This window comes from Mytilus californianus, unplaced genomic scaffold (genome assembly GCF_021869535.1).
Source record: "Mytilus californianus isolate M0D057914Y unplaced genomic scaffold, xbMytCali1.0.p SCAF_1, whole genome shotgun sequence".
Taxonomy (NCBI): domain Eukaryota; kingdom Metazoa; phylum Mollusca; class Bivalvia; order Mytilida; family Mytilidae; genus Mytilus; species Mytilus californianus.
In genome coordinates this window covers 78,322,770-78,348,513 of record NW_026262581.1, presented here as the reverse complement: position 1 = coordinate 78,348,513, position 25,744 = coordinate 78,322,770, and the positions used below count along the sequence as shown (strand labels likewise).

Sequence of the window (25,744 nt, the reverse complement as noted above, 5' to 3'; positions counted from 1 at the left end):
ATCCTTGTCGTAGGTCTAATTAAATGTATTAATATTGCACAATTACAACAACGATCGTTTGAAACCAGATAATAAAGACCTAAATCGAAATTTAGTTAGTAAGGAAGATTTTAAATTGAATTTATTCGCTTCGGCTAAATAATGTTTTTCATATTTATGTTCCTTATTTTATATATTTTACATTTTACGAGCAGAGAGTTTCATATGTACTTATTTTATAGTGTGTTTTTTTATGTTGTAATGTTACACTACTGTATTAGGTTAGGGTGAAGGTTGGCGCCTGTTTAAACGTTTAAACTCGCTGCATTTGTTTGCACCTGTCCTAAGTCAGGAGCCTGTTGTTCAGTGGTTGTCGTTTGTTGGTGTGGTTCATAGGTGTTTCTCGTTTCTCGTTTTTTTATATAGATTAGACCTAATTTTCCTGTTTGAAATGTTTAAGACTAGTCATTTTGGGGCCATTTATAGCTTGCTGTTCGGTGTGAGCCAAGGCTCCGTGTTGAAGGCCGTACTTTGACCTCTAACTTTTTATACCATGTGACTTGGACGGAGAGTTGTCTCATTGGCACTCAAACCACATCTTCTTATTTATAAATATTTAATCATATACGCAAAAAGAAACCACATCCTTTATGATGTCCGTTTTCTGTCATTTGAAGGGTTTTACTTTTTTTGGCATCAGTTTGAAAACAAATAAACATTAAATTAAAATTATTTTAAAGTTTAAGTAGAACTCGTCATTTCTTATCCAGCATCTCATTTCCCAACAAAAAAGTTGATAATAAAAATTTGAGATAAAACAACTTTTAGCAATGTGTGTAAGAAAGAAATGCGACTAGAAATCAGAACGCAATCACAGTGTCATTCTTTCTTTGTAAGGATTTTGATGAGGTTTCAATTTTCTTTAAATTATTTTAAAAACAAATTTTTGATAAAATTTTGTTTTTGTTTTTATAAAATTCTGCAAATTAACAAATAGTTATACCCTTGATGTCAAAACCAATTCTTGTTTATTCGTACTTTATATGAAATTGAGTATTTAATTACAAAGTAAAACGTTTGGGAAGCATAACTTCTGTTGTTAAGTATACATGAATAGAAAATATCTAAAATGTTACTCTAATGCCTCGACAAACAATAAATAATAGAAAAAAGTCACATTGTTTCTTGTTTAAACTATTGCTTAAGTAGACATCAAAGTGATATTCAAAGCTTAAGGGCATACGATGCTGTTACAGGGGAGGTAATGACGTTGCTAACGTAAAATGTTATTTTTCGCGACGTCAAACTGCGACATATTGGGGAAACATGCATTTTTCGAGTGATTTGAATCCATAGCTTGAAAACGAGTACATAGACCCCTCTTTTTTAAAATGACATTTGACTTGATACTGTATGGAGATTATTTAGTCAAATTTTAGTGAAAAACCACCGATGATATTTTTTAAATTAGATAAATATACCGCAAAAAATGTCGTTTTTTTTTCTAAAATCTTGAAAATTTAATAAGAATGAATTATTTCCAATAATTGTTTCACAACTTAAGAGAATACTTTTGTAAAGAAGGTATTCAAAATCGTTTTACAAAAACCCGCATGGGTTTACCTTTCGAAACAGACAAGAGGCTCACGAGAGCCTGATATCGCACACCTGTAATTTCAGTTTCAGGAATTTGACTTATTTGTAGATCTTACTTTGCTGAACAATTTTGTCATTTACACTTTCTCTCTTTCTATAATAATATTGAAGATATTACATAACCCAAAGCTGTTAAATTTCCTAAAAATTAAATATTTCTGGACAGTAACCCAACAATAAGTTGTCCTATTGGTCTGAAGATTACTTTAAAGGTAAATCTAAACATGTTTAACACTTTCACCTATGTCAGTTTTGCTCTTACTGTTTTAGTTTTTGAGATGAAAGCCAAAAACTTCATTTGACCCCTATGTTCTCTTTTTAGAAACTGCCGCCATGTTTTTAAATGAATCAAATCCCCGAATACAATCTATAAACTAGATACCCTAAGTAACATTCTAGTTAAGTTTTTAAGTATTTGGCCAAGTAGTTTCAGAGAAGAAGATTTTTGCAAAAGTAATTAGACTTTCAAAAAAAATGTAAAAAACAACGTTTTAAGGGCAATTACTCGGACAGTAACCCTACAATGGGTGGTCAATGGGTGGTCAAATTGGTATGAAAATTTTATAGCAGATAGATGTTGACTTATTCATCACTTTAACTCCGTCACTTTTGCTCTAACTGCTATAGTTTTTGAGATAAAATCCAAAAACTGCATTTGACCCCTATGTTCTATTTTTAGCCATGGCGACCATGTTTGTTAATTGATCAAAACTTCGGATACAATTTATAAACCAGTTACCCTAAAGAACATTCATTAAAAGTTTAGAAGTATAAGGCCCAGTAGTTTCAGAGGAGAAGATTTTTTAAATGTTAGCAAACATGATGAACAAATTGTGTAAAATTGTCTATAAAGGGCATAACTCCTTAAGGGGTCAATTGACAATTTTGGTCATCCTAGATCTTACTTTGCTGAACAATTTTGTAATTACAGTTTATCTTTATCTTATAATATTCAAGATAATAACCAAAAACTGCAAAATTTCCTTCAAATTAACAATTTAGTGGCAGCAGCCCAACAATGGGTTATTCGGTTCGTCTGAAAATTTCAGGGCTGATAGATCTTGACCTATTGAACATATTTATCCCTGTCAAATTCGCTCTAAATGATTTAATTTTTAAGATATAAGCCAAAAACTGCATTTGACCCCTATGTTCTATTTTTAACCATGGCAGCCATGTTTGTTGATGGATCAAAACTTCGGAAACAAATTATAAACTAGATAGTACCCTAAGGAACATTCAGTTAAAGTTTGAAGGTATTTGGCCTGGTAGTTTCAGAGGAGAAGATTCTTGAAATTGTTTACGACGACGACGACAAACGACGGACGCCAAGTGATGGCATAAGCTCACATGGCCATTTGCGCCAGGTAAGTATGTCTATCCATAGGATAGAAATGTCCAAGAAACCGAAATATTAGGTAAATGTCAAAAATTTCGACCGCATTTATCTCTAAATTCAGCACATGAAGGTATATTTTTTATAACATATTGGAATTGACCAGGTGAAAAATAGCCTGTATGCAAATTTTCATAAAAAAATCACCGTGGGATCGAAACTGAATCGTATGCCCTTAAGGAGACATACGATTCAAAATGATTTTTTTTACAATAATACATTATAAAAAGTGTAAGTAGGAAATGTTAAGAGCAAAAAAACAAATATCTAAACACAAGGATAAAATTGAGAATGGAAATGGGGAATATGTCAAAGAGACAACAACCCGACCAAAGAGCAGACAACAGCCGAAGACCACCAATGGGTCTTCAACGCAGCGAGAAAATCCCGCACCCTGAGGTGGTCCTCAGCTGGCCCCTAAATAAAATTGTGTACTAGTTCAGTGAAAATAGACGTCACACTAAACTCCAAATCATATAAATGAACTAAAATTACAAAACATACAAGACTAACAAAAGCCAGAGGCTCCTGAATTGGTACAGGCGCAAAAATGCGGCGGGGTTAAACATGTTTTGGGAGATCATGAACTCATGTACTTTTAGGTAACGACGTGTACTAAAAATGCAGAGGGAATGCGTGAACTAAATCAATAAAGATCAAAATATATACAATGTATAGTTGACATAAATCAACATACTTTGAATTTAAAAAAAAAACAACATTAACTTACGTTGTGCTGTAACTGTCAATAGAACAGTTGTTTGGATTAGTAGCACTAATAATATATCAGCGTTTATATTATCCATCAGTCGGAACTAATGTCATCCTAAAATTAATAAATAAGGGATGATCGTTTGCATTAACAACAGTTCTTTTAGATAAAAATTATCGAGGAAGTAAACCAAACTATCTTGAATGCACATGATTAATCCTTTGTAGTACATATATATATGCAATAATGCAATATTGTTCAGTATTGTTCATTTTCTTACTTTTTTTATGTCAATTTTACACATATCATAAATTTTTAAAACTGTTTTGATTTTAGAAGTGCATTTGTATTAACAGTTCTCCGTTGCACGTTATATTATTCCTTAGATCGAGATTATATGAAGTAGGCTTAAGTTTAAAGAAACCTATTATTACCCTGCAACAATGTAGTGTACTTGTTCTCATCTAAAGACATATGTCATCCAGAAAAACACGATGAAAAGAATCGATTCAGACTAAATGTAAAGTTCGGATTGTTTGGTTCTCTCTTTCTCAGCATTCATATACGTTTAACAGATATCTTGATCTATCAACACTACTGAAGGCCAAGACTATCATTCAAATAGTTCGAGGATATAAAATAACCCACACAAATACATATAGAAAATAACAGGTAAAAATGTCAAAACACAATTTAAACAATCGTTAAAAGATTTAGAGGTGAGGTCAATTTTCCTTGTTTCTCAGCAATGCCATAATTTGAAAAGCTATCGTAAATCTAAATGAAACATACCACATTCTGTATGTGCCTGTCCCAAGTCAGGAGCCTGTAATTCAGTGGTTGTCGTTTGTTGCTGTGTTACATATTTGTTTTTCGTTCATTATTTTGTACATAAATTAAGCCGTTTGTTTTCTCTTTTGAATTTTTTTTACATTTGTCATTTCGGGGCCTTTTATTGCTGACTATGCGGTATGGGATTTTTTCATTGATGAAGGCCGTACGGTGACCTATAGTTGTTAATTTCCGTGTCATTTGGTCTCTTGTGGAGAGTTGTCTCATTGGCAATCATACCACATCTTTTTTTTTATAAGAACAATAATTTATATCAACAATAAGTAGCCATTTCTTATTGAAGGTTAAAATTAATTAAAACTGTATTACATGATTCATAGGAGGAACCAAATTGGAATCTTCATACGAATTTTTTTCCAAAGAATTTTAAAACATAACGACTATAACACCATACAATAATATAATATTTTGTGGTCGTATAAAAACAGGAAACTTTTCAACACTTCAAATCAGCATGTGGACAGTATATATATAGTTTACAATTCGATTCAAATTAAATTTAAACTTATATCTACAACATTTGTGTTATATTTTCCTTTTTATATTTATAAATCATGTGTCTTAATGACATTTCAAATTATTAACAACAGTAAAAAGACGACGTACCTTGTGTCAGAAAATCCACCATATTATGAAAAAGCGGAAGCATTTATTTACAACAACAATTTTCCAAGTAATCTGAACTTAAATCAGACACTTTTTAATATCTCATTTGACATCAGATAAGCATTATTTTGTATACAAACTTTGTACTATAGATAAATGAATTTTACATGACAATTGATAATTTGTTAACTAAGTACATAATGGGAACGTTTTGACAAGCTCACTAATATAAACGACACGATATGATAGTTTCAGGCGTATACAGTCCACCAGCAATAACAAATAAATCCCACTGTATCAGATAAAACTCTTGCATGTCAGTAACTATGTCTAGAGTTAGTAAGAGAAAACGCATAAGTCGAAAACAAACCGACAATGCCATGACAAAAAACAAAATAACAACCAAAAGACAAATAACATTATACAAAACACAACAAACAAAAACTAAAGACTGAGCAACACGAATCCCACCAAAAACCCAGGGTTGATCTCAATCTCTTGATGAATATTTCCAATCAACAAGGTAATAGCACTGAAAAATATCTGGAATGGGTTCTACACATACTAACCAAAACAGAAAGTTCTAGAATTTCAATTTGAGAAAACGATGATCTTGAGCTAGAAACTTCTGCAACTTTTCCATTATTCTATCACAACACTCATGTAAAATAAGATTTGGTAAAATCTGACATTATGTGAAAAAGTTCATACAGACAAAATCGATGGAGCGTGACCAATTTTGTTATGATTACAATAAACAAAAATGTAGTATAAATCATTATACATTATTGTATATACTAGTATACTAGAACACACCCGCGAAATCGCGGGCATTTAGAGCGTGGTTGAAGTATGTAAACTGTTGTATGATGATTTTTTGTAAAAGATTTTATGACTGGAGAAATTCAGGAAAGGTATCAAAAGTCATATGTACTTGGGCATGTTGGGGACAGGCCAATTTTTTTTAGCCCTCCCCCTTTTTTCCAAAGTCCCTTATTTTTTGTTTTCTGTTAATTTCAATTATTTTCGCTTTTTTCTGTATACTATGAACATACATATACTATAAGTAAAGTGTATTTGCTATTACTATCAATTCCAAGTTTACTATCCACTGCTCTCTATATAATATATCAGTGACCGCCGTAGAGAGTAAACTTGGAATTGATAGTAAATAGCAAATACACTTTATTTATAGTATATGCATTTTCATAGTATACAGAAAAAACGCGAAAATAATTGTCCTGTCCCCAGGTATTTATGAAAATTATGTTTAATTTTAAAACAGTCCTAAACGGAAGTCTTGTCCATGACCTAAAAGTCCGTCCGATGACGGAAACAATATCCGGACGCCTTTATTTTCGTTTTCTTCCCAAAATAACCCAAACTGAATAATCATAAGCGAGGATGACAAATGCGACTATGCATGGTACCTATAGGACACAGAGGCATGATGATTAATTTATTGTGGAAGGAAGAGAAGCGACACACAAAATGAGGTCTTTTCATTTAATAGTATAGATAACTATTACTGTAACGAATTTACAGTCTGAATTATTTCAAAATATGAAGTATAAACATAATAATTTTAGTATTAAAGGAAAAGTAAGCATCTGTGGTACATACAGTTTTGAATGTTTCGCAATGAAATTTCAGCATTGAAATTTATGTACTTCATACTTCGGTACTGGCATGAAATAGGAGTATATACATGTACTTGATTGAAAATGGTGCTATAAAATGTTTTGAAATCATTTTTGATTAAGAAATATATCTCCCTTGTGTCTAGCTCTGATTCCTTGTCCGCATTCAACTATTGTTTAGGTCCTTTTTGGTTTAATCAGCTCTTCAACGTTTGTATTACGGTTTTGATGTTCAAATATTTTGGCCTCGATCATAACTAAAGAGACATTTATTGTCGAAATGCGCATATGGTGCAGTAAAATTGGGACCGTTATTGTTATTTCTTTCACTGGGTTGATAACTCTACTGGTTTACTAAAGTAATTGAAGGTATCATTAGGCCAGTAGCCAGTTCCTTCGGTACTAGGTTGAAAATACCTGTTTGATTAAAATTTGCTGGTATAAAATATCTGAAATATTTGGAATTAAGGACTAGATCTCCATTATGGAAAGCTCTGATTCCTTGTCTGGATTAGGCTATGCTTTAGATTTTTTTTTGTTTAATCGACGTATGTTTTACGTTTTTGGTTTTCAAATATTTTGACCTGGAGCATCACTGAAGAAAAGTATTAACTATAATACCGAACTCCAAGGTCAATTCAGAAAAAGGGAAGTCGATAAAATCTGACTATATCAGTTCTTGGAAGTAAATTACAGTGTGCCATGTGAGGTGTTATTATATTTAAAGTGTTTAGTTAAAACAAATGTTATGTTTAAATAAATAAAAAGTCATGCATTTGCGACGAAGTTATAATGATGTACATTTGCACCTTAATAGCGTGTGATAAGATTGTGTAAGGGAATTCCGAGTGTGCTATGCCACTGTTCATTGAAACACACTCTTTCTCTATACCATGGTTTATACGGACCTACTTCTTTATATAAAACTGCATCTAATAAGATATGTAGATTTCGGGAAAGAGCTTTTTTGTAGTATTTCAAAAATTGATTTTGCTATGTATTTGTGTAGTAACGTTTTATAGCTTTAATTATGGTAGTGAGATATCGAAAAACTATGCTGATACAAACATATGGGTTTTGTAATTCTGGCAAAAATTTGGTTGCTTAAGGTTTGGTCGTTATTTAAAAAAATATATATTATTTTCCCTCTACTCAATTTACCCCTAACGCTTATTTTGATATAAATTAGTCATTATAATTGAAAAATAATAGCAATTCGATTGGATGTAGTTATTATTGCTTCACATTTACATGTTAAAATGTTTCCTTGGTGTGTTGCGTCAGTTATTTAATTTTAATTGTATACAAACAGTTGATTATAAAGACATTGATTGCATTTCTGAAGTTTAAACTTTAAAACAAATAATAGAATTACTTTTGTTTGTGGATATACAAATATACGTAGGATTAGATTTGTCTGTTTTTCTTCAATAAAATGTGCAAGTCTATACAACCATCGTGGATTTTTACAATAAGAATTAAGCGAAAAAAATTTAAACTGAATAAAATTAAAGGTACCAATTTTACTGCACCAGATGTGCATTTCGACAATAAATGTCTCTAAATGAAACTATTTAAAAATTCTAAACTGAAGAGCTTATAAAACGAAAAGGACAAAAAGAAAAGCCAAAGCTGGACAAGGAACCAGAGCTTTGCATGAAGGAAATATATTCCCTAACTCAAAATAATTTCAAAAATTAAATGTCATAAACATCTTTGTTAAGAATTCAAAATCTGAAGACAATAAGCCATTAGAATTTAAAATTATCCTATATAGGAACAACTTCTTATCCGAAAACTGGTTAATTTGCATCTTTTCCATGCTCTTGTAAAACAATTTCAAAATTCTGCAATGCAAACTGGACACTAAACAAGTTCGTGTTATTGTTATCAATGAAACAAAATGTGAAAAAGATTTGATTTGCAAATTCACACCTTTCCACAAAATATTCTTAAACACAGAATATTTAAAACGCACTCTTTAGAAAATGTAGAAATACTACAGACCATTCGTTTTCATCTTTGAAAGTTACTTTGTTAAAGAAAAAAAACCCAACATTTTAACATATTTAACGCACGTCTACATAAGGTAAGACGTTTGTGTGTTCTAAAAAAAGATAGCAAGTTTTAGTCAGACTTTTCTTTTATCATTCCAATTTAACCCAAATGAAAGTACTGAGAAAACGAAGTCATAATATGACAGACTTGTCTTTCTGTAACATAACAATTCAATTTGATAATTCTTAAGTCACAAAATCTTGTCAGACACTATACCTGCAATATAATCAAAAGTTTGTAAAATATACAAGAATCACGTTGAGCATAACATTATACGTCAACTTTTTTTTACATGGAAACGTTAAAAGTATGTAAATATCGGTAAAAAATTCAAAAGCATTTGTGAATACCGTATCTTGCTTAACAAAGTAGTTGACATGTCATTTCGTGTACAAAGCGTAAGGAAACGATCAAGCTTTTTAACCTGTAACAGTGTTAAATCTCTCATGAAGAGTGAAACAATTTTGCGCACCATGTAAGAGTGCATCTTTCAGCTACTTGGTCCCTTCCTACTTAACTTATAGAGCTACATCAAAAACGCTTGCCATCACAACTTAGATAGCCCTTTCCTAAATATAATAAGCTATACAATAAGCTATAATTTATGAATATAAAGACATGAAACAACAACATTTAACAATTAAAAATTTGCACAACAGTTACACAAAGAAGAACGAAATTTCTCAAATTTCCATAATAAGTAATATTCCTAGGCCACAAAAATTATTCACCGACATACTAAACTATATAAATTCATAAGGAAGAAAGAAAAATATCTAAGGGTTAAAACGTTCACTTTTTTGAATATTTTCCTATTTCACTGAGGACGTATTCAGATTAAGGTTATATTTTCCTATCGATTTAGTAAAGAAACGAAATCTAAAGACGGGACAAAAGGGAATTTTTCCAAAAAAATGAGTTCTGATTTTAACATAAAACGGGCATTCAAAGAAAAAATTAAGACCTGTCTTAAAAATTTGGTGACTATGTTGAAAGCATCTATCCCATCGAACTTGAGAAAGGATACAGCCGATACAGTTTAGAACGACTCATATCTTGACTAACATCTAGAAAGTGTCAGTGAGGGTCGTTTGAAAACAAAAGAGATGATTTCAGCTTCCCAATTGTGAATTTTCTATTTTTATGTAGCAACATTCCAGCAGCGCCTGCATATGGAGTATATATCTCACAATTGATACGATGTTCCAGGGCTTGAATTTCCTCTCATGATTTCCTTGATAGAGGATTGCTGCTGATAAGGAAGCTATTAAACAAAGAGTTCCAATTGTTGAAGTTCATCACTTCGTAAATTTTACGGACGCCATTACAAGTTGGTTGACCGTTATGGAATATCCGTTTCACAGATGACAGCAGATATGTTCCAATTGTCGTAACTACAATCCCGTCCACTTTTTCCCGAATGTGACATACCGAATTATTAACGGGTTTGTACTAACATGAGCAGAAAGACGGCTACCACATGTGGAGCAGAATCTGCTTACCCTTCCGGAGAACCCGAGATCACCCCCAGTTTTTGGTGGGGTTCGTGTTGCTCAGGCTTTAGTTTTCTATGTTATGTTTGGGTACTTTTGTTTGTCTGTTTTTATTGTTTTTTTTTTAGCCATGGCGTTGTCAGTTTGTTTTCTACTTATGAGTTTGAATGTCCATTTGGTATCTTTCGCCTTTCTTTTAGTCGGACTGCCTCATCAACAGGTTTGATAATTTATTAGTGTTGTTTCGAAAATTGTATCCAAAAATAGTTGATTTAGTAGGTGGTATTAGTGTTCGTAAATAATAAGGAGGTTGTTCATGATAGATATTGTAAAATGACTGAAGTTGCCTTCGGTTTCTTCTATCTAAGACCATTTTAAAATATTACATCTCATTTTTGCAATAACAATAGAGACCTGTATCAATTCTTACAGCTTCAAGCTGCAGTTTTTCTGACGGTTCAGTGTTGGCGACAACACAATTATCTCATACATTGCAACAATACTCAAATAATGGTCTTATATCAGATAAATATAGTCTTTCTGAATTTGAAAGAGTGAGATTATATTTTAACTTTCGTAATAAAACCTAGCTGTTTAGATATATTTTTAATTTTGTTTTAAAACCTGATCGTTCCATTTATTTTCACCACTCAAATTCCCAAGTGTTTTATCGACTATCTTTATAACTTAATAATGTAGTCGAAATAAAACGTTTTCTGCGCCCCTTTAATAGCAGATTTATTCCTGTATTGCTATGAATCTCAGTTTATGACCAAACTCAGTAAAGACACATCATTGTTACATTCGGTTGATACATTCAACAATACCTACCGTTATCTGGATGATATTTTTTCGTTAAATAATCCAGAGTTCTCTAAATATACTACCGAAATTTATCCAAAAGAACTTACTTTAACTAAATCTAAAATAAACAGCAGCAGTTGTCCTTTTCTAGATTTAGACATTTCAATTTCTAAAGGGAAACTCCATACTAAAATTTACGACAAAAGAAACGATTTTTCATTCCCTATTGTTAATTTTCCTTTTTTAGACGGCGATGTGCCTTTGGCTCTATCATACGGTGTTTATATATATCTCAACTCGTTCGGTATGCCCGTGTGTGTAGTGATGTCATAGATTTTAACGAACATCACTGGTAAATTATTAAGTCAGGGATTTCGTTACCATAAATTAAAACTTTTACTAAATTCTTTCATAGATACAAATATTTGATTAGTAAATTTGGCTGTTCCTGTACGTGATCCGTGTAAACTCATCGAACCTTTAAACAAATTTATTAGTAAGGGTTATCGTACCAATGTTGTTATTAGATCTCTGAATATAGTTTATATTCGCACTAATATCGATTTTGTCATTAGCAAATTAAAACATAACTAAATTTGTATTTTCTTTTCATACGGGATGTATAGAGACACACACACGTTCATTTTTATCTATAAAGAAGTCACTCCTAACTATCCTACTACCTGTCGATACATTTATTTTTGGCATTGCACAAGTCATGTCTTCTTTAACTGTTCATGACGTTAAAATACTAAATCCCTGGGGATGTGTTTTAGTTGATTTCAGTCTCTGATGCATGATTTTTTATTACTAATTGTTTTGGCTTTTAACTAGCTGTCAGTAACTGCGAGTACTCTCAAATCGTACTTTCTTGTTAATTTGACCTGTTGAAACTATTTGTTATGCTTTTTTTGTTATTTAATGTTAACATGGATCTTATATACCAGCTTTGATTATTTGAAATTACTATAAGTTTTCACTTCTTCGTACTATGAACATCAAAATTAATTCATTTCTCCTTAGATACTGTTCTTGCACCTGCACAGGAAGTTTTATCTAGCACTAATTGTAGTTTTATTGTTGATATTCACCCCATATGTACCAAGTGTTAGATTAGTTTTATTGATATTAAAGAAATTTCTTGGTATTCCAAAACGGAAGATTTTATACACACAGATGAAGTATACTTAACAACAAAATTATTTTCATTCACTGTGTATAATATGACGCAGGTTTTCTCAAAAGTGATGATTTTCTAAAAAATGTTTAATATTTCACAGTGGTATCATACTTTAACTTTGTTTAAACCTGTTTATTTACTTTTGACCTTAATTATTTATCCCTTATAATTTTTATTAACTATGTATTTGCATTCAGGTATCACAGATCAAATTTATTCGTTCATTGTGTGTTAATTTACGTTTTTTGATTGAGTTAAGCCTTCCAATTGATATTTTATAGTGTGTCTTTCTATGTTGTGATGTTATACTATTGTTTCAGAAAAGGGAGAAGGTTTGGTACCATTAAAACGTTTAATCCCGCTGCAAATGTTTGCACCTGTCCTAAGTCAGGAATCTGATGTACAGTAGTTGTCGTCTGTTTATGTAGTTCATACGTGTTTCTCGTTTCTCGTTTTTATATAGATTAGACCGTTGGTTTTCCCGTTTGAATGGTTTTACACTAGTAATTTTTGGGGCCCTTTATAGCTTGCTGTTCGGTGTGAGCCAATGCTCCGTGTTGAAGGCCGTACCTTGACCTACAATGGTTTACTTTTATAAATTGTTACTTGGATGGAGAGTTGTCTCATTGGCACTCATACCACATCTTCCTATATCTAGTTGCATGTTTGCAAAATATATTTGGATTGAATGAAATTAACCAGGTTTCTGACCAGTTGTTTATTTGAAATAAATCAATTGAAATATGTTTCTGTATTAAGTCTGGATTTGCTAAGTACTCTTTATTGTAATTTTTTTGTATTTAAGTATTGTTTTCCTTGTATCTTTGTATTGTCTATCTTAAAAATACCAAAGAGTTAAGTGCCTTTATTTGTGATCTGGATTTTTACTTTATTATTCAATTGATCAAGACTACGAAAAAGACTGAGTTGTGTAAAAATTAGTATCAGCCCTGCAATAGTGTAGTGTACTTGTATCTCCTTATTTGTGTATATCCCTGTTTTATACTGCTTTACTCGTATCAAAACGAATTTATTTGAAAAACGCGAATATAAGAGTCTCCCATCATAGACAAAAGACAAAAAAAAAAAAAAAAAAAACAGCATAGAAATCGGATAATTTTTATCATATAATAGAAATCGAACTTACATCATACAGTTTAAACAGAGGATGGATCTTTTTTTTTTATGATTGCCTTGCTTCAATCAAAATTTATTTACTATTTTGTTTAGAAAACAAATGATTTATTGACGGTTAACATTACCAAAATACAACTTACCTGTTCAACATTTACCGTTGTGTAAAACAGGAAACTTTAAAATGGTAATTATACACATAAGCAGGTAGTTTTAAATTACAAATTAACTTTTAACACATGTATGCAATTTTTCTATTTAACTCTGATGAATTCAGAACAAAAGAAATTATCTTTATTTGGCGATAAATAAAGAAGCTTTATAAATTATATGGGTATGCCCTAAAGTCTCTCAAATGATAGTTCATTACATGGTAAAAGACAACGTGCCTTATTATAGAAATTTCTCCAGACAAAAAATATGCGGATGTATATTTTATTTTTTTAGTATTTCCAAGTAATCTAAACCCCAAATGCACAATATAATAATTTAAACCAGTGAAGCATATATTTGTATTCAAACATTCAAAATACGTAGGTGTGCTTAACCTAAAATTAAATTGCCTTTAGTAAACATTCAGTACTGAACGTTTTGCAAGTTTCACATAATATATTTAACATGCTACGAACTTTCTAGGCGTATTGATGTATAACGTCATTGTCAGGAAGATAATTTATAAAGAGATCAATACATTACATTTAAAAATAAAGTCTTAAAGGTAACAAATGAATCTATGAATTTTAGTATTGATTAAAAACTTAAGATAATAATGACTGGTGTAAAAATCATTTTAGGGCCCTATTTTCTAAAAAGCTGAATGTCGTATACCTGAATACATGTACCAATTGCATATTAATATTGCATATCAATGGGTGCAAAAACTGAATGATATTGATGCATTAATTGGTTGTTAGTGTTTAACGCCACTTTCACCACTATTTTGCTATACCGTGGGGACAATTCTTTATTGGTGGCGGAACCTGCATTGTCCAGAGAGAACTGACCTTCTGTAGGAAAAATGACAATCCCAGTCGATTAAGATCGAAATTGAACGGGGTTCGTACTCACAAACTTAGTATTTACACACTAGAGATCACTCAGATGAACTTCTAAGACCATTCGATCAACGAGGCACCTTGATATTAAAACGAAAAGCTATATGAAATCGAAAAATACAAATAATCGAAATTCAAGATGACTATTTGAATTTCATCGTTCACTTCTTTGGTTTTAATGTAAACGTACCTGATGTAGAATAGTAGAAGGCTGCATATTCTTTTTATTATATAACTGCAGTTTTCACTCGGTAGTATTTCACCAACATTTGTTTTAACGATTTTACCATGTAATAGATTATATGAATCTAGATCAGTTTTCATTTCATTTTCATAGTATCATCATTGACAAAATTAAAGAAATCTTTAGGTTTTCAACCTTTCCTTGGAAAGATATTTTTATTTTGTTCAGATTAATTTGGGTTTTCTGCCATTTTTATTACTGAAATGTCGCTTTTGTTTCATACCATTCCGATAAGATAGTTTGTATATGAAATCGAGCAGTTATTCAATAAAAAACTCTGTGGCGGTCATTTCCCATTACGCTGTTTTTCGTGTTTTTAACAACTGGGAAAGATATCTCTCAAATATTTTCTCCAAAATGTTCGTTACTTCCTTAGGATGATTTGTTCAATTTTGACCGTAGCGATTCGGTTACATCTAATAAGGTTAGCCACCTTTTTTTTTGACATAAGTGGTATGTCGGTGTTACTCATAAACTCTAAATCAATGATACAATTTGATATGAGACATTGGTCCACAAACAGGAAATTACGGTCAAGGTCAATGGTCAAGTTTATGTCAAAAATTTGGAACGCTCCTTGGTATGACATGAGGCAACGCAAATTTATTTGAGTCGATCGCGAAATGATGTCGTGACACTTAAAGGACTTTTCTACACTTCAATATTCAAATTTAGTTGTTTAGTAGGATAACTCCATTATCACACATTTTAGGACCTGGAATTTTTTATTTGAATGCATGGCCTTTGACTTTGAAATTGAGGTCAAGGTCAAACGCCGATTTGACATTTCGGATTTGACCTTTTTCAGCCGGTTTGTCTCCGAGCCGACGATCGTCTGAAGTACTATATAATAATAAATAGTTAGTGTATGTAATGTACTTTATAACTTCATACAGTAATTGCTTTAATTAGCGAAGCTAAATTAATTAAATCCCAAAAAGAGTTCAGTAGCTGGTTCCTTACAGTCTACGTTTTGTAAGCAGGCGGGTTCAATTTGTCTTAAATTTATGACAACTCGGCCCACGGCAAACTCGCCCAACTCAAACACTCTCACTAATTATTACAACTTACATCACTTTATCAAACTCGCACCACTCAAAAAAAGAAAAAAGAAATATAACAAACTATAAGAATCTGTATACTATTAAATTTGGAGACCAAACTTTTTTAGCCGGTTTGTTTCCGAGCCGAAAATCATCTGAAGTGTTTTATAATAATAAATAGTTAGTGTATGTAATGTACTTTATAACTTCATATAGTAATTGCTTTAATTAGCGTAGCTTAATTCATTAAACCCCAAATAAAGTTCCGTAGCTGGTTCCTTACCGTCTACGTTTTGCAAGCAGGCGGAAATGGTTTTGTATTCAATTTGTCTTGAATTTATGACAACTCGGCCCACGGCCAACTCGCCGAACTCCAACACTCTCACTAATTGTTACAACTTGCATCACTTTATCAAACTCGCACCATTCACAAAAAAAAAAAAAAAAAAAAAAGGGAAAGAAAAAATATAACAAACTCGAAGAAATGTGTTTAATCATTTGATTGTTTTGTTTTTCTCTTAGCAAATTCCTCCTTTTTCGGAGCACCCGTGTCACACAGAGACAGAACTCGCACCACTCGAAAAACAAAATACTGCAAACTCGCACCATTGAAGAAATGTTTTAAATCATCAGAGAGTTCTAGATTGTCTTCTTTTAGTTATTTCCTTCGTTCTTGGAGCACCTGTATCACACAGAGACAGAACTTGACTTGCACATTTCGAAAAAAAAGAAAGAAATACTACAAACTAGCACCACTGAGAAATGTTTTAATCATCAGTGTTCTAGGTTGTCTTCTTCTTCTCTGAGTTATTTTCTCCGTTCTAGGAGCACCTGTGTAACACCGAGACAGAGGCTACTAATTGGACATTCAAACTCCTATGGAAGAAGAACTTACAAACTAATCTAAACTGCGGGTTTTTTCTACTTCCTTTGAAACGGTGAGAAAAACACAAAACAATAGAAGTATACAAAATGTTTTTGACATAATGGCGAATATTTAATACATTTGCACAAAACAGTCCGATGAAACGAGGAGGTCCGGTAAGACCCCTTTTTGGCCCCAAAATATAGCATTTCAAAAATTTGTTTAAAATGTAAACTTTTAGCTATTTATTGGAAAGAAGAATGCGTTTGTTACATAAATATGGGCTTGTTTTTGACATAATTTATCACTGCACATGCATCAGGTACAAGCATCATTAATTAATGCAAAATTACTGAAATCTTCACAATTTTAGCATTAGTGCTTATTTTTAGATGGTTTTTGTCTAGAATGGAAGTGGCCGCACTTTTGTTCAGTCTTAATATTAAATATATGTTGTATTTGAAGATGATACATAACATATATAAAGGTTGAGACTGAACACGAATACGGCCACTTCCATTTTAGACAAAACCATCTGAAAAGTGACATTTTGAGGTATTTTTGATAAATTTTTCATATTTAAGCATGAATTAAGGCGTGTTTAATGACCAAATCAGTTCAAATCTTTTACATAAACTACATTAATCGAATGAAGAAGGCATTTACGTTTTTAAATGTCAAAAACCTATCAGATGTACTTCATTTTTTAGGCCAAAATAAGCCCTTTCCTGACCTTCTCCTTTAAAGGAGTTATTGTACATGGGATAACTTATTTTATAGCTGAATACTGTTATACGATAAAGTCATGTGGTCTTTTATATGAGATTGAGACATATGACCCTGAAAGATGTCAGCTCGAATTTACCTTGTTTTAACCGAAAAAAGTCTATTTTTGAACTACTAAAATGCAAAGTACATATAAACAATATATTTTTGGAATCAGTATAATGTAGCCAATGAAGTACCAATGTGTTAACAGGAAGTAGCAAATTATCCCTCATATTTATAGCAAAAATACATAGAAAACATATTTTGTTTGAAATCATTGTAATGTAAGTTATCATATGACACCCGAAGTGTCATTAAAAATAGGTAGTAGCAAATTATCTTTTGTTTCACATAAAAATATAACGAAACCATTTATTGTTGGAATCAACGTAATAAAAATGAGAGGTGGAAGATACCAAAAGTATAATCAAACCCATAAGTCGATGACAAACAGACAACTCCATGGCAAAAAAAAACCGACCAAAAGACAAACAACTGTTTACATAAAAACATAGAAAAATAAGGACTGAACAACACAAACCCCATCATTTGAATCCGGAAGTATCTGATTATCTCTCTTATTTCAGAAAAAGATTCAATAACATATATGTTTTTGGAATTAGTCCAAGATAAGATTTCTTTTGCTCTTAAAATGACTAACTGCATGTAACTATTTTGTTCCACTGTTTCATGTGTTTAATAAAAGAATACATTTTTTAATATCTATCAAGTTCGTTTCAATTTTAATGATCAGCAAACGAGAAATAGATGGTGGAAAGTTCCACAACTGTTCTTTGAAAATTTGGTTTGCAAATGATTTCAAGTTGTAATCCTTATGTGGTTAAGGATATCTTTAACCGCAATAGTTATACTCCTTTTGATTGCTATAAATTTTCAAAAATAAATTATAAAAAATTTGATTTTTGAAAGATATGATATCTTTTGCAATGTTTCGCTACCTGTAAAGTATTCGAACTATGACAATTAATTGTAAGACTTTTTGCACTAGTAATAAAAAGTTGTCATTAAGTCTAATGTTTAAATTATAAAAATAAGTATATTACAATGAGTAATGGACTGAACTTGAAAGCAACTTGTCAGGTGTTATTTTTACAATTCTACACAATAAAACTTAAATATTAAAGGGTGTCGTCCTGGTCAAGTGTATATCACTTGTATTTTAATAAATGATACTGTTAGTGACAGTAGCATAGATGTTGTGGTAATACAATGTACATCCCTCTGATTAAGATGGTTTGTGAAATACGAAATTACTATAGAGACCTAACGAGCAACTTTTGTAATTTGACCAACAATGTTGGAAAAGATATAGCAATAAGAAAATAACGGGATATAAAAGCAGCTACTAAGTATGAACCTATTTAATTAATCACCTTTTAATGATTTATAGAATCTAAGTGGACTTTATTATAATCATCACACCATTAATGATAATAGTAATAATGTCTAGAAGCATTAAAATAGTAGCATTATTATATTATATGTTTTTCAAGATTTTGAAAATATTGTAGTTGGTTAAAACTGTTTCTAGTAAAGCATAGTTTCGGTAAATATAAATTAAATCCACTTCATTGGTGCTCTTTTTAACCATACTAATACTTTATTATTCTTACTTCACTGGAAAACCTATGAACCACATCAGACGTGATCACATGCTATGAATAGGAACGGGTAAAACGAATATTTTCAGTTTTTATTTAATTTTACTTCAACACTGTTCAGCACATTCTTAATAACTTAGACTTCGCATAGAAATTATTAAAGAATAGAAAAATCATCAAAGTAATAAAAATAATAACAATATATTAAAATGATAATGATAACAGTAATGAATAAAATGATATACCCTTGCCAGATAAAAATCCTCTTTCACGGTAAATGTACAATTTTAAAATCATACTTGACATGAATATGATAAAATTAAAAATAAAAAAACATTCATATATGAAGCATTTGAATCCTCATCCAAATTTCATCGCACTAAATAAATAATAAAGTCTGTCCTCTTTTGGATCATAGTGCACCTTGTTTTATTTTGTAACCATACCTATATTTGAAGGAAACAAACTAAGGAGATGTAGCAGTATTGCTTACAGAGACCAAAGGTCCCCGTATGGCATGCTATAATAAGCAAAAATCCTTCTGCATAGTATGAAATAGAAGGCCCCAGCATGAAAAAAATTAAACAATTCAAAGAGGAAAATCAATGGCCTGATGTATGCTGAAAAAAAGCAACCGAGGACAACCACTAAGTAACAGGTTTCTTGCTCTGGACAGGCACATTAAGAATGTTGCAGGCTTCAACATGTTTGTGATTGCTCAACTCTTCCCTTATCTGTGAAATTGTTTTAAAAGCACGACAAAAGAAGAAAAGACTGTAAAAATCAGATGGAAAGAAATCAACGAATCTGATCGACAAGAAACATAACGTTAACACATAACGTAACCAATAGACCAAAAGCACAAAGTATCTATCTAAGAGTACTGGCAGTTACTGAAAGCTAGTTCAATTAAAAGATAATTGCTTTTTACATATAATGGTTTCTTTATCTCTCCTTCGGACCACGAACTTTCTGCCATCATTACCGCAGATCTGTTTTCATATAGTTTCCCTTGACGTACTACCACAATAAACATTGGACAGGGACATTTATTTCCACATTGACAAATGTATTCGAAAAAGAATACCAATTTGTAACTTTTGCTTAATATTAAAAAAATGGCCTCGGTGATTTATTATTTCGAGAACGCCTCGGGTGCGCGAGGTCATATGTTCAAACCCGGTCTGGTAAATGGAAAGATTTAAAAATTGGAATATGCAGCTGTTTTGTCAAACGCCGAGCATTTAGGAGTTAGAGCAAAGACCGGTTGACCAGAACACAGAATAATAATATCTGAGTTAAGTGACATGTCTTCGTGTGTTACATTGTGAGCTAGCAGGTGAACAATCTGATTAAGCCTGTTTAAAACGAAAATAATTAATCTTCATATTACATTTACATAGTCTCGACCTGAATATGCATTTAATTTAGCACTGAACGTTAAATAGCCATCCACCATCATCTTCATAAATGACAAAAGATTCTGACAGGTCCTTTTAATGTCTGAAAAACAAGCCTCTCGATTTCTGTGTAAAGTTCATTTTAGAGAGTTACCCTGCACTTAAATATTTAAAACAAAGGAATATTACTTTATGTATGATATGCACTTTTTACACTTTCTCTATTTATACTTGTACATTTGTAGGGAATATACATCCCATTTTCATAATTAAATAAACGATTTAGCACATATATACATAAGTAGCATACAGAAATTTAAATGAGCAAAATTAATATCACGTATATCAAAAATAAAATTCAGGTTATAGTAAAAACCTGTGCAAATCAAAATATAGCTTGAGAAAAATGGCAATATAAAAACAATGACATCAGATATTTTTATAGGTTTTATGAACATTTAAACCAGTATTCTACTAAAATAACATACAATTCTTGTTATAAAGTATTTCAATGAAATTTTATCTTTGGTCAGTATTTTTCAAAATGTTACAAGTGACTAAATTTACTGCTGAACTTCGTCATCATTAATAAAAAAATCTATCTACATGTATAATCTGTTCTGATATCAAACTTATCTATATACTTATTATAAATATTTTGCATGTTGTATGACCTATTCATGAAGAGCAGTTATATTTGTCCCAATAAATTAATGCTATTGTTATTGCTTTTTGCATTGTTATTTGCGTCTTATTCTTATTTCCTAAGAACAGTAAGCAAATCATATCTGTATTAAAGTGTATTCTATTGTCGAAAATACTGACTCTGCCATCATTAAATAAAACACTATAGATTTGCATACAACGAGTCGTTTTCTATATGGTCCTTGATACACCTGTAGCAATTTTCATACTGCTCCTGTGAGAAAAGAAATTATCAGCCATTAAAGAAATCATATTTTATTGATGCAGGGCTTTAGAAACATTTTATAGAACACTGAAAAAAAATGTTTTTGTCCAAATGTAACAGATACATTATATTTATTAGTTTTTGTCTACCATGTGCACTGAAAATAACATTTGGCAGGAGACGTCATTTAATGTTTCCGTACATCATCATTGGTATTCAAACAAAAAATAAGCAACGTTACAATTTTTGAATTAGCCTTAAAGTACATCGTTTGAGTTCCATTGAAAATATACACTGTTATACATGCTTTTTACATTTGAATTAGCTTTAAAAAGTATGAACATTTATTATTAAAAACAGGTCCAAAAACAACATAAAATTTGTTTGCAACTTACAACAATTTGACAGGAACAACTTAATGTTAACGTTATTAGCATCTAGTAACCCCAAAACATGAACGATTTTATTTTACATTTTTTTAAAGATCACACCTAAACCTGAGACATTTATAAAAAAATTGAAGTAGTAATTTGAGGGGCCAATAACCTCTGCGGTTATCAAAATAATGGAAGTGAAGATTAATTATCAGACTAATCAGATAAATTTAAATGTTTAATGCATTGATTAAAAAGTGCGACAGAACATGTTTTACATTTGAGTTATTTTTGTCTTTTTGTCCTTAGTAAACATGGGGTAAATTAAAGAACTGAACAATTTAACACTTATTACTTGACAACAAATTTGATTTCCAAAATAGGATAAATGCATACGGAGCACGAAATAGTAACCCTTAATATCATACCATGTCCAAATGCTTTCATTTATAATTTAACTTCAACCTTGACTAAATGCATTTGATAAGATTTTGTTAGACTATAGTTACATTAAAAAAAGACATTTCAATTTCTTTTTGGTTCGTTATCATTTCAGAAATCACTGATTAAAAAACCTGCAAGTGAATTTACTCCAGCGTAGACATATTTTACAATTTTAAAGAATTAAAAAAAAAATTAAAAGAAAGCAGTGAGAAATTTGAATATATTGAATATGGGAAAAAGCTTACATATACAGGAAATCTGAACAAAGATAAATGTTTGAATAGTTAAATGTGAAACTCTACCTCCCTTTACACACTTTTGGCATTTTAGATACGCTTACATAATAATAACCTATAGAAAACTTACAAATTCCAAGAGAAATTCGGGTCGTCTAACTTGTATTGATCTAACCACTTGAAAAACATCAATCTCATCATCTATCGATAGTTTTTCTAAGATAAGTTTTAAAGCAACAAATATCCCACTTTTACTGCAGCCATCGCTGAAATATAAAGGGGGTGTTTCACTTTGAAACCTACAATGTCACTATCATAAAAACTATTAAAGTAACAAGAACTTGAAAACAACTTCTTCACCTACCGGACGAGTAAGGATTCGCATCGCGATAGCTGTATATTAAATTATAACAATATCAGTTTGTATTTGAATATTCTTTACACTTTTCACGAAACAACCAATATTCCATTATGTGGAAATGATGATTATTAAACTATTCAAACTGTATTTTAATAGTTTTTCAAAGACTTTGGTGCTATACAGCTAGACACGTATAATCAACGCTCGCTGGTTTTAGAGACTATAAATCCATCTCAAACAGTCATATGTGATAGTGTTGTGTTGATGGCCTTTTGTGCAGTAGACCTATATAACAAGCTTATGGCCAGTAGTCAGCCCTTCTGTGTTTACATGATATATCATTGATATGATCATAGTTATAAATTAACTACAAGTTACAATTTGTCGAAATACTAAGGATTTTCTACACCAGGAATAGATTTCCTTGGCTGTATTTGGCTAAACCTTTCCGAATTTAGAGTCCTCAACGATCTTCCACTTCGAAATGTATTTGGCCTTTTATCTTCTTTGATTTGAGCGTCACTGATGCGTCTTTTGTAGACGAAACGCGCGTCTGGCGTACAAAATTTTAATCCTGGTATTTATTATAAATTTATACCAATAGCGGGAAATATGTTGTCATAGGTTAACAAGAAAGTTATTATTGATCTCAGACTTAAAAATAAACCAATATGTCATAATCAGTCATCTGTCCTAGCATATTTTCTGTAGTTCATTCAGTACTGTTTGACACCTTAAGTGCCCTCCATATGTAGTTATATATGTTAGACACATATTTAAGTTATTTACTATACGATGAATGATAAATTGTCTAAAAGTGATTCAACTGTAATAGATTGATAACAACCAAACCGTCCACACAGAGCTCAATTTATTGAATACATGCACACACTTTAATATCGAAGACGCAACAAGTGATACCACGGTTATATTAAGTCAGTTTAATTGTTGTTTTACTAAATTACTAAAATTTACACTTTTTTTGTTAATATGAACTTGATAATATATCACAGAACAGATCATAAGTTATATACGGCATATAAGTATTTTAATATAATATCAAAACGCAACATTTCTTAACAAGTCTTGACTTTAAATTAAAAGAGTGTAAAAAATAATCAATTGTGTATTTTACCGTTCCGAGTACGTAAGTTTCTTTAAAAAGTTTTGCTAAAAAATGCTTACATAAGTACCTTGATTATTTGAAAGAATTAGAAAATCATGTGACAAACCAATGAACGACCAGACACAATATGCGAAGTCTTACTTGAAGATATGTATTTTATTACGTACCTGCAAACAACAGTAATAGGTCCTTTGTGTTCTTCCCAGCAATCTTTTACATTTTTTAAAAGATCTAGTAGAATGTTTGTTGAAAGCATTGCATCACTTGTGGTGTTTGATTTGTTTGTTGTAAAAACAGTTGTTTTCCTCTCACCTTGATTCTGAAGAAAATATAATTATATTGCTGAAGTAAAATATTGAGGTCCAAGTAAAAACAAAGTATCATGATAGTAAAAAAATGTATAACAAAATACCAATTTCCAAGGTAAATAAAAAAAGAATAGTCAATGAAAAAGACAAATTCGAACATCAATAACCAACGAAACGAGTGAAAAAACGACTTTCATATTCTTAACTTTATACAGACATTTTCCGAAGTAATGTAATGTTTGTGATAAATGAAAATAACACTTTATAAATTTCATTTTTCTGGATTTAAATTCATCAGTTTTGCTCACACGTAAGTATCTGAAAGCCATGGATTTATAAATACGTTACAACGTCAGGAGCTTTTTGACCAAAAGGGACATAAAAAGAATAGCCATTCATCTAAGGTCAAGGTAAATTTAATGAGAGAGAGAGAGAGAGAGAGAGAGAGAGAGAGAGAGAGAGAGAGAGAGTCTTGGTCTGATCACAGTTTTTTCTTCTGAACATTTGTTTCACTTAAACATTGAATTTATATACCTGTTCCAACTATGAACTAACTTTGAATATTGTTCATAAAAATTACTTCTGTAGAACAAGATATCAATATTTAGGAAATAATATAAGAATAAAAACAAGAAGTAAAATATATAAGTAAAATTTTCCATGATTAAAAGAGACATTGTTAATTTATTCTCCATTCCTTCATTCCACTTTATTGGTGTTATACCACTAGTAATGACAATCATGATCATTTGTCTATGCACCTTTGATACCAAAATAAAAATGTCTAACCTCGCCATATGTTCATTTGATTGTCCAACATCCGGAATCTGTAAGTGCTTGTTTTTAATTATGTGGTTATGGTTTTTTCCTGAATGATTATTGGATTTTACACGAAATGAAGATGTTAAAAAAGTGATGCCAATATCGCAACTGACTCCTAGGAGTCCTTGCGATTTGTGACTGGTTTTGTTATTTGCCTCAATGATGTTATTCAAACATCTCCTATATATTTTTTTCAAGTTGGACAACATGACATTTTTTTCAAAAGCATCAATGATAGAACAAACCAGTCTAACAAAGAATTAACCGTTGACCAGTTAAGAGGATAGACTTTAATGTTCAGGGTTCTTGTTGCCTACTCTTTATTTTGATATGTAGTGATTTGTTTTTGTCATGAAATTATTAACCAATGTGTGCATATGGTGCTTCAAATAACCTTCGTAACAATTTTTTATATGCATGTGTAATACCACGGAAATATTTGGCGTTTAATTGTATCACAACTGATAAGTACATTGCAGAAAATGCCTACTATGGCAAGCACTTTGTGTAACTCTTTCCAGTTGTTATGAATTTATCATTGTTTTTATTATCATTTTGTGTAATTGTGGACCATCAATTAACTATATGTAAATATATATTCACCTCATGCTTCAACGTAAGCTGCAGCTCATCTGAATTGGATGCGTTGTCTTGCA

The 25,744-nt window shown here is 31.2% G+C and overlaps 2 protein-coding genes across 2 annotated transcripts in view; both read right to left on the bottom strand.

Moving 5' to 3' along the window:
* The window catches only part of LOC127724469 (uncharacterized), a 46,814-nt gene extending 33,131 nt beyond the window's left edge, over positions 1–13,683 (bottom strand). The window contains exons 1-2 of the mRNA XM_052231439.1: positions 13,654–13,683; positions 3,762–3,857 (exon numbers count right to left, since the gene is read on the bottom strand). Of these exons, the coding sequence (XP_052087399.1) occupies positions 3,762–3,837 (76 nt within the window). The 5' untranslated portion in view covers positions 3,838–3,857; positions 13,654–13,683. The remainder of the gene's footprint in view (positions 1–3,761; positions 3,858–13,653) is intronic.
* Positions 1–25,744, bottom strand: part of LOC127738025 (receptor-type tyrosine-protein phosphatase epsilon-like) — a 264,382-nt gene that overhangs the window by 187,561 nt on the left and 51,077 nt on the right. The window lies entirely within an intron of this gene.